The sequence below is a fragment of the Pygocentrus nattereri genome, chromosome 4 (genome assembly GCF_015220715.1).
Source record: "Pygocentrus nattereri isolate fPygNat1 chromosome 4, fPygNat1.pri, whole genome shotgun sequence".
Classification (NCBI taxonomy): domain Eukaryota; kingdom Metazoa; phylum Chordata; class Actinopteri; order Characiformes; family Serrasalmidae; genus Pygocentrus; species Pygocentrus nattereri.
In genome coordinates, this window is record NC_051214.1 from 38,597,695 (window position 1) to 38,614,706 (window position 17,012).

A 17,012-nucleotide genomic window follows, 5' to 3' on the forward strand; every position below is an offset into this window, starting at 1 on the left:
GTCAAAGATTATTCCTTTAACAGCACAAGGATTTTTTTTTTTTTCGTGCCATGGTGCAGCCCCAGTTGTAGAAAAAAACTTTGGTGTTATTTTTTTAACCAGCTTTCCAGCAAACAGTATATCCACATGCACAAACACAATGTTTACTAAATGTGAATGTGGTACAGGGTTGAGCAGTGTGTTGATATTTATCAGTGTTGCGATAACAAGTTTTTTGCTACAGCTCTTCAAACTCAAGGTTAAACTAGGGACACTGATCTTTCCATTATTCTGCATAAATGTGTGTTATTGTGATGACTATTCTGTGTCATTACATGAATGTGCCATTAATTTAGGTTTTAAATTCTGCTCTTTTACTGAATTTCTGTTTGTTTTTATGAGCAACAAGTAAGAAAAAAACAGTATTAAATGAAATTATGCTGCTGTGAGTTTGAAGGGTTAACTGAGTGTGGCACTGTGTGCGGGGCATCAGCCTGCCTTTTGTTCTCCACATTGTGTGGAGTGTTGCTGGCTGATACAAAGCCATTTCCCAGCATAAGCCTAATCTCCATTTCTCTGTTAGAAACAGTGCAGTCTGCTCTCTTTGTGATACTCATTGGCAGCGGTGCATGTGCAGCAGAATCTTCTCCTGGTCTGAGTGTGGACATGCTAAATAAATAAATAAATAAATAAATACATTTCCCTGTCTCTCAATCTCTCTCTCTCTCTCTCTCTCTCTCTCTCTCTCTCTCTCTCTCTGTGTATTCTCTGATGGAAAGTGTGTTGAACATGCTGTTCAAAGAAATAGCACACCCAGGTGTGTTAGCTTTGAGCACCTCTCAGAGCAACCACATATCAGGATTGTTCTCACTGTGTGTGTGTGTGTGTGTGTGTGTGTGTGTGTGTGTGTGTGTGTGTGTGTGAATGTGTGTGTGTGTTTACACTTGAGTGTCTTGATAGAGGCAAAACCATAATTGCTTTCCCATTTGTCTTCTGAAATAAAGACTTTATTTTCAGAGAAATCACAGAGAAAGAGTATGTATAGAGATTGATAAAAGAAGGGGGGATAGGGGGATATGTGAGAGAGACCAAGAAGGAGAAAGGGACTGAGATAGAGTGTGAGAGAGAAAGAGGACAAGAGAGGGGGCAATAAAGAGACAGAGAGAGGTAAACAGGTAGAGAGGTAGATAGAAAGAGAGAGGGAGAGAGGAAGATTTGGAGAGAGAGAGAGAGAGAGAGAGAGAGAAAAAGAGATGGACAGAGGGAGCAAGTGAGTAGGAGAGAGATGAGCTGGAAAGCGGGGGATGGGGAGAGAGTGAGAGAAAGATTGACAAACAGCAAGACGTAGGATAAAGAGAAAGAGAAAGAAAGGGGAATCAGAGTGAGATAGGTGGGGAAAGAGAGATGGAGATGGGGAAGATTCAGAGAAGGAGAAAAAGGTTTGAAGAGAGATACACAGAAAGAGATTGAGAGAGTAGGAGGAAGAGAAAGATACAAAGGAGAGTGAGATAGTAAGAGATAGAGGAAAAGATAGAGATGTCAATAGAGAGAGACAAACAGAAAGAAAGAAGAGATGAGAGTGAAAGAGAACAAGAAAGATGGAGAGAGCAAGACAATGAGAGAGCATAGGATGGAGATAAAGAGTTGGAAGGAATGTGAGTGATAGAAAGAGAGAATGCAAAAATAGAAGAAAAACAGAGCAAGAAAGAGAGAAAGGCAGAGAGAACAAGGTCAGAGTGAGAGAAAAGCAGATAGAAATGGAGAGAATGCTTGGAAGAGGTAGGGAAAGGCAAAGAGAAAGTGTGAGAGAGAGAGAGAGAGAGAGAGAGAGAATGTCATAGCAACAAGAGAGAGAGGAAGTGAAAGAATGATAGAGAGAGAGAGAGAGAGAGAGAGAGACAGAGAAGCATCATCAGGTGAGGTATGCAGGTATGCAGTCGCAGCACTTGAGCTTATCAGTGGCAGTGAGACGTGAGTCACAGAGGCTCCACAGCAGAATGAAGAAAGTAAAAGACGTAAACAGTTTCCACCTAGTTGCCTGTCAAAGAGCATCAGAGATGGGTTAGAAGAAGTGCGAGAGTACATAATTATTTTTAGCCTGTCTGCATTCACTCCTATTCTCACTTGGATGGATATGACAGACATGTTCCAGGAGAGATCTCTGAACCTGAGGGAATCTTTAAAACAGTACCACAAATGATTTCCAGTACATGTATATGGTTATCTTTATTAGTGCATTCTTTTACACTCATCACCTTGCACATCAACACAATTCTTGTTAAAAGAAGTGCACTGAAAAATACCACTCATGTTGATAACTTGAAAATCTACTGCAGCTTAGAGCTTACAGTTTACAATTCATCCTTAATTTCCAAGAGAGCAGAACCTGTTGATGTGTGCTGAAGTCAAACTCCTATATTGTCAATCATAACCCCTTAGCAGGTAACCTTATTACCTAAGAAAAGCTTCATTTGTGTGCACTGAAGTCTATGTAGTTACTGAATAGTTAGACTTTGTATGTAATAAGCCTGGAATTTTAAGGCATTAACTTATATTAAGTGAAACTATTCAATATTCATGATTATGAACATCAATAAAAAGTTCTTTTGAGTTGCCCAGATGAAATAAAGTTTCAAGTTTATTTGTCATTTGTCACAACATGTCAGGAACTATGCACTAGCTATTATTGTTCTCTTTTATGAAAAAGAGACCTTCTGGTTTTTGATGATTAATGCTAAACGCACCTATTAGAGCTAGGCCACAAATGTAACAACTTGGTCAAAAAGTGACTCTAGAGGAAACATGGACATTCCAAGCTTGTAAAAGACATTCTTCCTTTTATCTGAGACTTGTAAAGTGCATGTTAAAACAATTTATGTTGATTTTAGGCCTTCAGTCCAGCTCTTGAGGGCCTAACCAATGAGAGAACTCGCTTAGCTGTCCTGTATCCTATACCTGGATACCACAGAGAAAGAAAAAAAAAACTAAGCTGTTGGCAGATGATGTGGTCCTATTGGGAACATCAGGCAGTGAACATCAGCTTTCGCTGGATCGGTTTGCAGCCGAGTGTGAAGCGGCCGGGATGAGAATCAGTACCTCTAAATCCGAGACCATGGTTCTCAGGCAGAAAAGGGTGGAGAGCCCTCTCTGGGTCTGGGATAAGCTCTTGCCTCAAGTGGAGCAGTTTAAGTATCTCAGGGTCTTGTTCACGAGTGATGGTACAAGGGAGCGGGAGATTGACAGGCAGATTTGTGCTGGGTCAGCAGTGATGCAGGCTCTTTACCGGTCTGTTGTGGTAAAGAAAGAGCTGAGCCACAAGGCAAAGCTCTCGATTTACCGGTCGATCTATGGTCATGAGCTTTGGGTAATGACCGAAAGAATAAGATTGCGAATACAAGCGGCTGAAATGAGTTTCCTCCACAGGGTGTCTGGACTCTCCCTTAGAGATAGGGTGAGAAGTTTGGTCATCCGGGAGGGACTCGGTGTAGAGCCGCTGCTTCTTCACGTCGAGAGGAGCCAGTTGAGGTGGTTCGGGCATCTGGTTAGGATGCCTCCTGGACGCCTCCCTCGTGAGGTGTCACAGGCAAGTCCACCAGGGAGGAGACCCCGGGGAAGACTCAGGACACGCTGGCGTGACTATATTACCCAGCTGGCCTGGGAGCGCCTCGGAATCCCCCCGTAGAGGTAGTGGAAATGGCTGGGGAAAGGGAGGTCTGGGCCTCATTGCTTAAGATGCTGCCCCCGCGACCCGAACCCCGGAGAAGCGGAAGATAATGGATGGATGGATGGATGGATGGATATTATTCCATTAGAAGGCCCTAAGGATCGCCCACTTCCAGTTTACCATAACCATGCTTCAATATGAAAAATTTAATTAAAAAAAAAAAATAAAAGACCAAGATAGCATTATAGCAACTGTTTAGATTTTGTGAGGCTCCTAAAATATGAGAAACAGGCGTACTCTTTCATCAAGTGGTGTTGCATGGCTGCCTAATGGTTCAGTTGTAGCTATTTAGTGTCTCATCCTTCCTTTGTGCACATTTATGCTTCAGACTGTTATTATCATTCAAATGTGAATACTTCTCATTTAGTGTTTAACAGTTTAATTTATTTTATGCCAACAGAGAGCCCTCACCCTGGGAATTGAAGGCTTTCCGAAACAAGTCCGGTGTGGCTTCTGCAATCATTTCACTTTGAAATTTATTCACTGTAATTTATCGGGTTTCAAGCTGGCTATCTGCCAGAAATACTCTGCGTACCCCCTCCATTCCTCTCCTTCTAGCCCCCTCTCCTCAAACCACCCGCTCTCCCTCCTTTCACTGATACCCCTATCCCTCCCCCAGCCTTTCCTCTCATGAGGTACTCGCCTAATCCTGCCTCTCTCATTTCACACCCTACGCTGTCACCGATGAATGCTAATAAGATCACTAGAGATTACCTGCTTTTCATTTTTAAAAAGCCCCCCCCTACATTTTAACCTTTTATCGGGGGGTTAGCCACATGAAAAAACCATGGCTACAGTAGATTCTCATTCAAGAGGGTTGAGGAAAAAAGATGAAGAACAATAAAGGAACACTTCTCTTCCAGATATTGACAGAGGCGATGGGTGGTAGCCCTGGAGTCTCCAAGCTGGATTGTTTGATGTTTTCCAGTCCGGCATTATTCTTGTGAAAATGATTGGGAGGGTTGAGCCGCTAAGGGGGCTGATGGGATCTGAAAGCCAACCCCTCCATAGTGTAGTGGAGGAGAAAAACGAAAAATGTAGGTTAGCTCAATAACAGAGGCTTCTTGTTCTTATACCAGCTGAGCCCCTGCAGCTCACAACCATCAGCAACTGCTCAACCTGTGGGTGGTCACATTAGTGTTAATGTTTGATTAGCGCTAGCTTCTCGCTTGGCCTATAGCTGAAGTCCCTCATGACCAACTCGATCAGTAACACCATGGGGAGGCTTTATTTGAAGCCTGAGTTCTGCCAAGGTGCACCAAAATGGGGTCAGACTAACCCACCGAGTGTTGATTGTCACTAGCAAAACCAGACATGCTAGCATGCTGTGAGAAGCTGTGCCTGGGCATGGTGCTGCTGCCCCCTGGCAGTGGACAACAAAAGCACCCTGTGTCCCTCGGGGCAGGACCCCACACATGAAGCATTGTCCAATAATTCATGCAGAAATGCCCCTGTAATAAGCAGCTGTCAGCTAGCATAAAAACAAAGACCCTAAAAGTAAAGAAAATGGCCAGCCAGCATGTTGTATGCAGACATTTAGACAGGTGAGGCAAGGAGGTGGTGTTTGCAGCATGTCATTCAGAGTTCAGTCACAGCTGTCTAGCCCCCATGCTGTTTGTTTCAGTGTTTCAGCCTAAGGCTCCATTGCCTAAGGCTGTACTGCTTACTTAGAGATGTATTATCGGCTTCATTAGTGACAGGAGACTCTCAGGGCAAACAAAAGAGATCATGGATTGATCGACCTAGCAAGAGGTTCCATAATATATAAGGTTTTTGTAACCCAGGTTGTAAAAGCCTAAATAAAAACCTGAATAAAACACAGTTTATTATTAAGAATTAAGCTACAGAACATTAGAACCATTAATAACTCATTCTGAATTCTAAAAGAAGAGAACTAAGAGAAATAACTAAAATATTAAATATATTTATTATTTAAAGTACTTCTGAGCCAGAACGAAGCTCAATCTATATGAAGTGACCTGAGAAAGTAAAAAGAAATAAAACAAATAAGGACACACATATTAGTAAAAAGCAGCTTTATTTAGTTCGGAAATATCATTTTCACTGATTTTTGGAGATATTTCACATTATTGATCCAGCCAGCCAATAAGGTGACTAGTTATATTAACGTGAAGGTAAAGTACTGGGTCCAGCCAACGTGAAGGTAAAGTACTGGGTCCAGCCAGCTGCCAAAGCACTGGGTTTCCCTGCAACAGAACCGAGATAAAAATTAAAAGTTAGATTTACTCGATAAATAGGATTATCAATTTTCTAGGATTGAGAAAATCCTGTTTATTTAAACTGCTCAGCAGTTGGACCTAAAAAGCACTTCACTGGCAGCAAACAAGAAGTTTTGTTTGCTGAAATAAACGGTCAGATTTTTGTTCTAGAGTTGAAGTTGGATCTGTTCTCATTCGATGGCAAGCCACCCTGGAATATTGACCCAAAAAGTGATTCGCAAGCCCAGTGGACATCATTTAAACTGTGACGTCTCCCATTTCCATTGGCCCACAGTATCTTGGTGTTAGCTCAACAAAAAATACATTTACACAATTTCACACTTACCCTGGATGTAGTCGACCAGCCAAGACATGTTTGGTGTCCAGATATTGCTTCTTTAGTATAACGCTAGAGTTGCAAGACTGATGCTGCTAACGCATGAGAGAGAGAGTGCTAACAAAAAGTTAATAGACACCCTAATCTTTTACTTAAATACAGCTGCAATACATCTCTCAACCCTCTTAAACTGCATCCAGTTTTATATTAAGGTTGTGCAGACCTATTGATGTGGTTTGCGGCTCAGCGCAGCTTACTGTGAGCTATAAATATAAACAATGTTTCATTGTCCAGCAGCATACTGTAGTCAGCCATTTCAACAGAGTTATGCCGAATTCTGCTTCCCCCACCAATTCAGCCTCCCCATGTATGTCACACAGGCATGACGCTGGATTAAATTAACATTTTCTTTCCTGTCTATTTTTAAGCATGTGGCTTCAGTTACAAAATGTAAGATCATTTCTAAACAGAAACACTGGAAACTGTGAACATACTCTGTAGCATCCGCATGGCTGTGTAATGTGTAAGCGCACAACAGGCAGTCAAGTAAAACGGCTGCCCTCAGTGTTTAGCTACATGGTAAAGTTCTGTTCATTTTTATAGCTCATAGCTCTTATGTAACCCATACTATGTCCTACAACACATCCACAAGTTTACAGTCTCAATGAAGACCTGTATGCAGTTTGAACAGGTGGAGAGAAGTTCTGGGGATGTATTTGCAGAAAAGATTTGGGTGACTATTGACTTTTAGTGTTTGTCACCAACATTAGCCTCACAGCTTTTGCACTAATCTAAAGAAGTAAGATTTGGGTGTCAGATGTGTCTAGGCTAATGGACCACATCTAGAGTTAGTGGAAAACATTTGAAGTTTACCAAACCATTCCTTTAATAATCAGTATTTAGTTTGCATGAAACTGCTAAACATGCTGTTTGATGCACTCTAGAACAGAATCTAGAGAGATCTCCATTTCAGATAGAAAGCTCTGTTCACTGTCACACTACAGAAACATAGCAAGTGGGTTGATGTGGAGCTTCTCCTGCCATGTTCCACTACAGGGGAAGCTTTGCTTTTCAAACCTTCAGTCTTACTGTATATCCCAATAGACCAGAACCTCAGCTAGCTCTGAGTTTGTCATATTCTACTCAACATTCTTCTCAACTTGACTATAGCTTTGTGAGCATTTGAGGCAAAATGGTCATGGTTTATATATTTTGTCGACCGTTATGTCTACCTTGTAAACCCACTAAGTTGTTAACCCACATTTCTCAAGCAAATCTCAAATACAGCTTCATTGAAACATCCTCATGAACAGTGTCAGAATGGGTGTAGATTTCCCCATACATCATTTTAAAGCTGACAGGTGGGTTTAGAACAAATAAAAAAAGAGAATATCTGAAATTCTAATCAAAAGAAGGCTTAACTGTCCTTTCATTCTCTCACTAGATCACCATCTCCTACAATGACGTACGTTATTGCACCTCAACACTTCATCTCACTCTTATTCACAGACCTGGATTGGATCCATTTTCTATTTAAGCCTCCCTTTTGGAAAGCCAACGTATGACCTCTTATCAGCCAGCCAGTCCTCCTGTTGCTCTAAGCACCTGTTTTAAGCCATAGTTGTCTGATTAAATTTTGCTTTTGAAATAGCTTCCTCCATCCATTTAAAGACTTAAGGCTGCAGTAAGCCCATACTGCTGTTGACCTGTCTGGGGGACAAGCCAGTGGGTCAGCCCTGTCTAGTAAGAAATAGGTATTACATCAGCATATCTTCCTGGTTCTTTGTAGCGATGCCATGGAGGAACCGTCCCCATTTTCCCTAAATAACTTAAGGTTCCTTAAATGAATGCTCCCACATTTTACTTTATCTACTGCATCTATATGGTACAACTGGTTACTATTGACAATAATTGTGACGAGTTTCCTGTACTTCCCTGAATCATCCATTGCAAGGTTCTTTAGGGAGACAAAGGTCGATTTTTGTGGCGTCACTCCAAAGACCCCTTTTGGCACCTTCATTTTTAAGAGCTTTGTCAGTTTGTTTGCTACCTTAGATTATCATTTGTCTTTCTGAATGTTGGTCTGATCTAAATCAATGGTGGAAGAAAGCAGTGGACAAAGAGGAAAATCAGGATGTGTTAGCTGTGGTTAATGATTAGACATTACCCCGTAATGAGCCTTAAGGCTGCTGTGGAACTGTAAAGGTTTGAGACCAATTTTCTACAAACAAGCTAATGGCTACCTCACCTAATGACCTTCAGGATAGAATAATCCTCACTAATTTAACAAACCTTGAAAGGACTCAATTGACCAGGACGCTAGCTGTTTGAACCTCAGTCAGGATACTTAAGCGCTGTTTTTTGTCTTTGTCTTCTCTTTCTTGTCCGAGTCTTTATCAAAGGACTTCTGTGAAGGGTCATTTTTAAAACACACATTTGGGAAGCCTTAAAAAAGGCACGGAAAGTTGTTGAAAATAAGAACTGTACAATATATTTCACAGATCAAGAGCAAAGTTCAGCTATGTCTGAAAAATAAAATATATGATTCATAAAATAATGTATGAAAAGAAAACAATGACCAAAGAAACAAGATAATCAGAAAATGTATAACCAAGGGTATTGGAAAAGCTGCATACATTAAGACTAATCATGTGTTTCTATATGCCTCTGTGTATCACCACAATAGATTTGAAATAAAGCAGTCAAGATGTGATTAGAGTGTATACTCTCAGCTTTAATTTAAAAAATATTCATGATCACAGGCTCAAAAGTAATTGGACAGCTGACTGATTATTAGTTTAATGGCCAGATGTGGCCCGTTTCCTTGTTTTATTTCATGACAAATTAAGGAGACAAAAGGTCTGGAATTGATTCTAAGTGTTGAATCTACAACCTGGTAGCTGTTCATAGGAACTCTCTATGTCCAAAGAGGTTGAGAGAGTGCCTATGCAAGTAAAGGGGGCCATCATTAGGCTAAAAAAGTAAAACAACCCTTTCAGAGAGGTGGCAAAAACTTCAGAAGTGGCCAAATCAACAATTTGGTACAGTTTTGGCACAAAATAAGGAATGCATTGATGAGTTCAACAGCCCCCAAAAGCCTGGAAGATGAAGGAAGACTACTAACGTGGATTGTCACAGAATTCTTTCTGTGGGAAAAAACATCACTTTCCAACATCTAGTCAAGCTAAGGACATTGTAGAGGAGGTTGTTGTATCATTGTCAAAGTCTACAATGAAGAGATGCCTTCATGAATGTAAATACAGAGGGTTTACAACAAGGTGCATCTGGTAACCACTGGTAACACTACCAAACAGAAAGACCAGGTTAGACTTTGCTAGAAAACATCTAAAAATGCCTGACAAGTTCTGCATTAAGATTAACTTGTACTAGGATGATGGGAAGAGAAGAATATGGAGAAGGAATGAAAGGGCTTGTGATCTGAAGCATACGACATCATCTATCAACCTTGATGGAGGCAGTGTTATAGTGTGGGCATGTATGGCTGGCAGTTGAGCTGGGTCACGGGTTTATTGATGAAGTGAAAGCTAATAGAAATAGCAGGAGGAATTACTAAGTCTATTGAGCTCCAGTTTCTGCTCAGATTCAGTCAAATGCTGCAGAACTGCTACAGTTGGTAGTGACCCAAAACACACCTCGACTGCAAGCTAAGAGCTTCTTAAGGCAAAAAGGTTGAATGTTCTTAAATGGCTGAGTCAGTCACTGACCTCAACCCAAAACTTTTTACTTAAGACAAAACTGAAGGCTAAAAGACCCACAACCAAGCAGAAACTGAAGGCGGCTGCAGTAAATTCCTGGCAAATCATCTCAAGACAGGAAACTCAGCATTTGATGATGCCCATGGGTTCCAGAATTCAGGCAGTCATTGCTAAATAATAATAATTATAATAATATAATAATAATTGCTAGATAATCTTTGGTTTTATAATCATGTTAGTTTGTCTAATTACTTTTGATCCTGTAAAAATGGAGGGACTATGTAAAAAATGGCTGCAGTTCCTAAACGGTTAATGTAATCACATCTTGACTGCTTCATTTCAAGTCCACTGAGGTGGTGTACAGGAGCAAAATGACAAAAATGTCACTGTACTTATGAATCTGATTGTATATACAGTTGTGCAAATAGACTTGCAAGGATTACTGAAGCTGAAGCTCATTATAAGTTGTGAGTTTGAGTGACAGTGTTGGTGAACTCTGAGTCATGGCCTGGTGTTTTGAAATGAATTGCTGAGTCACAAAAAATCTCCAGTGTCATGAGTAGCTTTGTGAATTATGACTCACTTGAAGGATTTTTTCCCCTCAGATTTCGTTCAGTGTGAGCTAACCAAGTGGTCTAGGCTTTAAGCACTGTTAAATTGACCACTAGCCTCATAAGACAGTGCTGGGGAATGGTGACAATTGCTGGACTGGGACTGGTTCCAAGGTGCACAAATGGCAGAGACTACAGGCTCTGTCATCCTTTTTTTGCCAGATGATAAGGAGTGTATTAATTAGGATTTAGAAATTGAGTTTAAATTTATAGGGTTGTCTTAAGAGCGTCAGTGTTTTTCATCAGAGTACATATTCATCATTAGCATGACATCATTAGCATGTCATCATCAATTATAAGAATCCAGTCTTTTAAAGGGCAATTCAAGAGGTTTTTCAAACTTTGTGAATAATTAAATGATTAAGGTGTAAACAGGGTGTAAAAAGTAATTTAGAGTGGTTTGGTGTAAAATGCTCTGTTCAGAATTGTCTGAATTTTTTTCACAGTCGTGGTGATAGGAACCAGACATTTTAATATCCCTAAGCGCTACCTCACAGAAATATATATATATATATATAATATAAACTCAGAAGACCCATGAAGGTTAACTGTTACTTTTTTCTACACTGCATCATTTTACATCGAACCACTATAAATGACCTTGTTTACATCTTGTTTTCATTGATTGAACTATGCAGACTTTTTGCAAAATAGGTGGAATAATATGAATTATTTCTCACTCATGCCTCATTGAAACATGGAGTGCTGACAAAAGTGAAAAGTGCAGAGTCTAAACTTTAAAAGTTTCCAGAGGCTAAGAAGAGCAGTTGGAAAGGGTGCAATATATGGTCTTGAAAATGATCTGAAGTTGAGGCACACACCACTTCCATCACTAAGAGAAAATGCTGCAATTTTCCTATTAAAAGTTCAACCTGGAACATGCATTCTTTTCAAACTACATGTAACCCTAACCATTGAATATTTTATTTTTTCCAATGTATTAAACTCAGAAAACATATAAAAATTGCACACTTTGCAGAAAACTGCCATATTTGATCTCTGATATGTTGACTTATTTTTACAAAACATGTCATTTGACCAGGGTGTTTACACTTGGTTAGAATAAACCAAAAATATTTCTTTGAATATTGTAGAGTACCTTACATTTCCATCTGTGAAACTCTCCTTAAATAAGTTTACTGTTTATTTAGTGTTTTGGAGAATTTAGCCTGAGGGCCTTTTACTATGTGTTAAAATAGTTTTTAGAGACGTTATTGAGTGTCTTAGCTTGGATGCAAATGCCCTGATTAACTTGTCATAACTCACTTATTCCTCTAATCCATAAAAACTCTTTGTCTGCTGTGTCTGCACATTGATTTATCCATCAGCACTGCTATCCATCCTCTTGTAACCATCCTTCCATCCATCTCAGCAGTTTTAATGTATGGGCTACTCTGGCTTTCTTTGTTTTCTTCAGAAACCCTTTCATTTCGCTTATTGCTGCCTGTTATCCTTGATCATCAGTGCTCTTTTGTTGGCGATTGTTGTAAGTAAGTGATAGAAAGTAGATATGCTGTTCTATGTACACACATACATGTGCGCGCACACACACACACACACACACACACACACACACACAAACACACACACACAGACACACTAACCTAATCTCTTTGAAGTCCAGCAGAATGAGCAGAGGGGGCTGCTCTGCGCTCATGAAGTATTCATGTCATACAACGTGCGGGTGTATGTGCTGTATTTGTGAGTGAACTGTGTTTGGCAGGTTGAGAGAAACACTGGTAGGTGAATGTGTGTGTATGTGTGCGGGTGCGAGACAGAAAGCACGTGTGTGAAGAGCGTGTTGCCTATCAGAGTGTATTTGCGCAGCAGTTGTGCACCACTGCTGCGGCTGAGAAGTGAGTGGGAAGGAAGGGGGCTGGGTTGGGAGGAGAAAGAGTGTGCGAGATAGAGAGAGGGAGAGAGAGGGAGAGAGAGCAAGCAGGAAGGTGAGAGCGACGGGCAGATTGAGGAAGACGTGGAGCGGAGCGGGAGCAGAAAGGAGAGGGAAAAGGAGGGACCGTTGGACCTCCGCCAGGGTTTCCCAGCAACAGTGACAGCAGGAATCGCCTCCTTTTCCCACCTCCCGGCGGACCTGCTGTTCCGCTGTGGGCTTTTCCACCCTCCTGGACTCCTGTCATCCTTCAGCGAGAGGAACGAGAGGGAAGCGAAGGAGCGCAGCCCAGCAGAGTGGAGAAGGAGAGGGGAAGGTGCGCCCCCAGCCTGGACTGAACGCAGGGGTGAAGTGAGGGTTCAGGGAAAGGGAAACAGAAGGATTGAGAGAGAAGAGGGGAAAAAAGTAGACCAAGTGTTAGAAAAATGGTTTAGCGTAACATAGTATAGTATTTTATAGTAGAGTGTAATATTGCATAGTACAGTATAGTGTAGTGTAGAATGTGCAATATAGTGTAGTAGAGTATACTATAGTATACTGCAGAATATAGTACATAGCATACAGTACATTGCAACCCTGAAAGGACTGCATTGAAGGAAGCGGGTTGAGAAAGAGAGAGAGAGAGAGAGAGAGAGAGAGAGAGTGAGAGAGAGTGAGACAGAGCAAAAGGCAGTAGAGAAAGATCTGGAGAGAGGTAGAAGAGAGAAAGTAGAGAAAGAGGAAAGAGAATTAGAGAAAGTGTGAAGGAAGAAGAGAAGGAGATAGGCAGTAGAGTGAGAGAGCAGAGAAAGCGAGAGGGGCAATAGAGAAAAATAGAGGCAGTAGAGAAACAGACAAAGAGGGGCAGTAGAAGAAAGGAGATAAACAGTAGGGAAAGAAAGACAGAGGAAGTGGAGAAAGAAAAAGGAAAGAGACAGAGAGAGAGAGAAAGAATGAAGGAGAGAGAAAAAGAAGTGTAGATAAAGATGGGTAAGGTTAGGTGTCACTGGTGAGACAAACTGATTAAGCCAGGTGCACAAAATTAAAGAAGTAGCACGTTTGGAAAATTCTTCTTGTACTTACTTCCCGTCACCTGTAACCATTTTCTGGAACTAATTGGTGCTTACACAGCAGGTCCTCCTCTGTGACACCCAAAATGCTCTTCTGCAGGATTCACTCTTAGGCTGGGAAACTTTTCCAGGCTCATTATGAGCTTTCATGACACGCTGCTGCTTTGTGCTTTGCCACACTGCCGTATGGTTTGTCCATCTGCTTCCTGCTTGACTTACCTGTGTCTCTGATGAAAGCCCCATCCTCCAGCACACACCTTTCACCCCCACCCCTGGAACCCCTGACTCAGCCGCCACCTTCCCTCTGCTTAACTCTGCCCTGGATGTGTTGGAAAGCATGGAACGCTCTAGCAAAAGTGTGGAACAGATGAGGGAAAAGCTGTATATGTCACTTTTGTGCTGTTATGAACTCTGAAAAGAACAATGGATTGGAGAGAACTGTAAGTATACTCATTGCAGATGTTTGTTTGATTCGAATTGTCACTGTCTGCCACTGAATGATTGCTCTATTTTCCTTGTAAGTGCTTTACAGCAGTGGTTCTCAAAAAAGTTATCATGGACTTCCATGTTTTTGCTCTAATCTTACATCTTGCAAGTTAGGATGGAGCAAAAATCTGGACTGTTTAGGGGTCCCTGGGGAAGGGTTTGAGAACCACTGCTTTGTAGTGGTTTGTAATTTCAATTGTTTGAAAGTGTCAGTAAAAGTTTTTTAGCTTAACCTATTGACTGATCTGGCTTTAACCAGACTTTGCACCTTAGCCCTAAAGACTTACTATTTTATTTCACTTTATGCCTAAATATGGTTGAAGTGACAGTCCAAAAAAAGCAGTCTTAAGTGAGAATTGTCATAGTGAAATATCATTACCATTATAGTTTAGTCCAAGACTGAGCTTAATCCATGACAAAATAAATAAATAAATAAAAACAGCCCTGGGCTTTTTATTCCAGTATTACCGCCTGAAGTGGTCAAGTCTACACACTTTTATAAATTATAAATAACTCAGACAATTTGCATTGTAATGCATGTAGTTACTCAATAATGGGCCTGTGATTTTAAAGGGTTGATCATAAGCAGGTATTATGAATTATTTAGCAACAATGAACCATTAGAGCAGTATGTATGGGTTGTTTTGTGGATTCTTTGATCGATTTTCTTTGCAGAGAAGTTCTGTAGATGCTCCTGATAGTTTAAAACCTGTAACTGGTTCCCCTGTAGTTGCGCATGTAGAGACTCAGGAGGGGGATTTAACAGGTGGCTGCACCTTGGCAAAGCCTAGTCTAGCATGTCTGAGCTCAGTCTAGCATGGTGTTTGCTTTTTTTAACCCACATGGGTCAGTAAACACTGTCAGATATCTCAATTTGGTCTGCAGTGGGTGTCAGGGCTGCTTGGTACATTAGATTTTGCTCTACTTGGACAGAGTATAGAGCTCTTCAGAAGCCTACTGTGCTGCCTGGCTCAGTCCCATGAGTGGGCGTGGGTTCTTCTTTTATGGTGGAGTACTGTGAATGTGTGTGTGTGTATGTGTATGTGTATGTGTATGTGTGTGTGTGTGTGTGTGTGTGTGTGTGTGTGCTAGGTGAGGTTTCATTCAGGGAAGGCTTTTGTCTACAGAGGTGGGTCTGGGGCAAGAAAACCCACCTCCTCTCTATCTGCTTTTCATTCTGCCCTTGTTTTCATCTTATTGCCCTGCCTCCTCCTCAGTCTGCCGCCCTCATTCACACCTCTGATGGAAATTCAATATTACTGCCACGGAGAATAGAACTGAGCGCTCAGGAGAATACCGCTGGGATGCATTCACCCTCCATCCATTTGATTTTTGCATTATTAATGTGACTGTATAACACCATAACTTCACAAATGTTTATATCATGCTAAATGCTGCAGATTCCCATCTTGGGTGATTTAATTTGCTGCTGTATTCTCTCTCGCTCTCTTGCCATCCTCAATCTCTCTCGTTTCTGTCTCACTCTCTCTTTCTGTCTCTTTTTTCCCTCTCTTTTCTCTCTCTTGCCCTCCCTCACTCTCCCTCGTGCTTTTCTCTCACACACTCTCACACTGTCTCACACTCTCACTTGTTCTCTTTCTCTCTTTTCCCCCTCTCTTCAATTCTCTCTTCTCTCTTTATCCCTCTTTCCCTCTCTCTCCTTCAATATCCTTGTGCCCCCCCCTCTCTGAAGTGTGGTTTAATATAGCTTAAGTACAAATCAAGAAAAGCATAAAGCTAAAACAGTAACAAAAGCAATAAAAATTACATTATTGTTAAGAATAATAATAGCAATCATTTTATTTCTCACTTTCTCTGTCCCCTGTTGTCTTTCTCTTATATGCTCTCTCTCTCTCACTCTCTCACACTCACACACCACACACACACACACAGACACACACACACACACACCACACACACGCACATGCACACACATACACACAAGCTTGTGCACACACTGCTTGTTTCTCTCTCTTTCTTTCTCAAACAGACACACACACACACAAATGCTCCCGAGACCCCCCCTCTGCGTCCTTCACGGAGGCTGTAATTACACAGTGTATTCTGTGATTTTACACCCCTGAAGAGACTGCACTGAAGGAAGAGGGCTGATAAAGGAGAGAGAGAGAGAGAGAGAGAGAGAGAGACAGGCAGAGAGAGAGAAAAAAAAGATAGCGATGGAATGATAGACTGAAGAGAGAAAAAGAGAGAGAAGAGAGGACGAGAGAGTGAAAAAGTGGGCGTGAAAGGAATTGAGCGCTAGAGAAGAAGAGAGACGGAGTGAGAGGCAGAAATAGAGAGAGAGAGAAAGGGGAGAAAGAGTCAGAGGGAGAGACAGAGATAGAGAGTGAGTAATCACCCAAAGTTTGTAATGAGCTCAGGCTGCTATCCTCAAGCACGCTCAACTGCATGCTGGGAGCACAACACACATCATCATCACGTTCTTTATGTTGTGTTTATATATTACAGCTGTTACTGTATAAACACAGAAACACTTGATTTTTTAACAAATAATTTACAACATCTGCCAAAGTGTGTTTGCTTTGCAGTCAGACTGCAACTCTAAAACGCAGCTGAGAAAATAGCACCATTCATGCAGTTTTTCATCCGTCACTCTGTGCCCAAAATGCCCATTATTGTGTGTTGTTCCCTCACACACAGATACACAGGCTTGTTTGCATAATGTCAGTACAGGATGTTTTGTCATACATACACTGTTTGGACAAAAGTATTCTGCCACACCTCTTAATCATTGAAATCAGGTGCTTCATTCAGTCTCATTGCCGCAGGTGCATGAAATCAAGCACCTAGCCATGCAATCTGCCTTTATAAACATTTTTGAAAGAATGAGTTGTTTTACATAGCTCACTGAATTTGACTGTGCTGCTGTAATAGTATGCCACCATTGCAACAAGTCAGTTCATGAAATTTCTTCTCTTCTAAATATTTCATGATCACCTGTGAGTGGTATTGAAAAGTATAAGAAATCGGGAACTACAG

The 17,012-nt window shown here is 41.2% G+C and overlaps 1 protein-coding gene across 4 annotated transcripts in view; it reads left to right on the top strand.

Annotated features, from left to right (window-relative positions):
* The window catches only part of kif26aa (kinesin family member 26Aa), a 119,020-nt gene that overhangs the window by 64,926 nt on the left and 37,082 nt on the right, over nucleotides 1-17,012 (top strand). The window contains exon 1 of one of the 4 annotated variants that reach the window (XM_017692601.2): nucleotides 13,202-13,966. The exons of the other annotated variants lie outside the window; for them this stretch is intronic. Within the exon in view, the coding sequence (XP_017548090.1) occupies nucleotides 13,950-13,966 (17 nt within the window). The 5' untranslated portion in view covers nucleotides 13,202-13,949. Of the gene's footprint in view, nucleotides 1-13,201; nucleotides 13,967-17,012 lie in introns of those variants that run through there. 4 annotated transcript variants of the gene reach the window in all.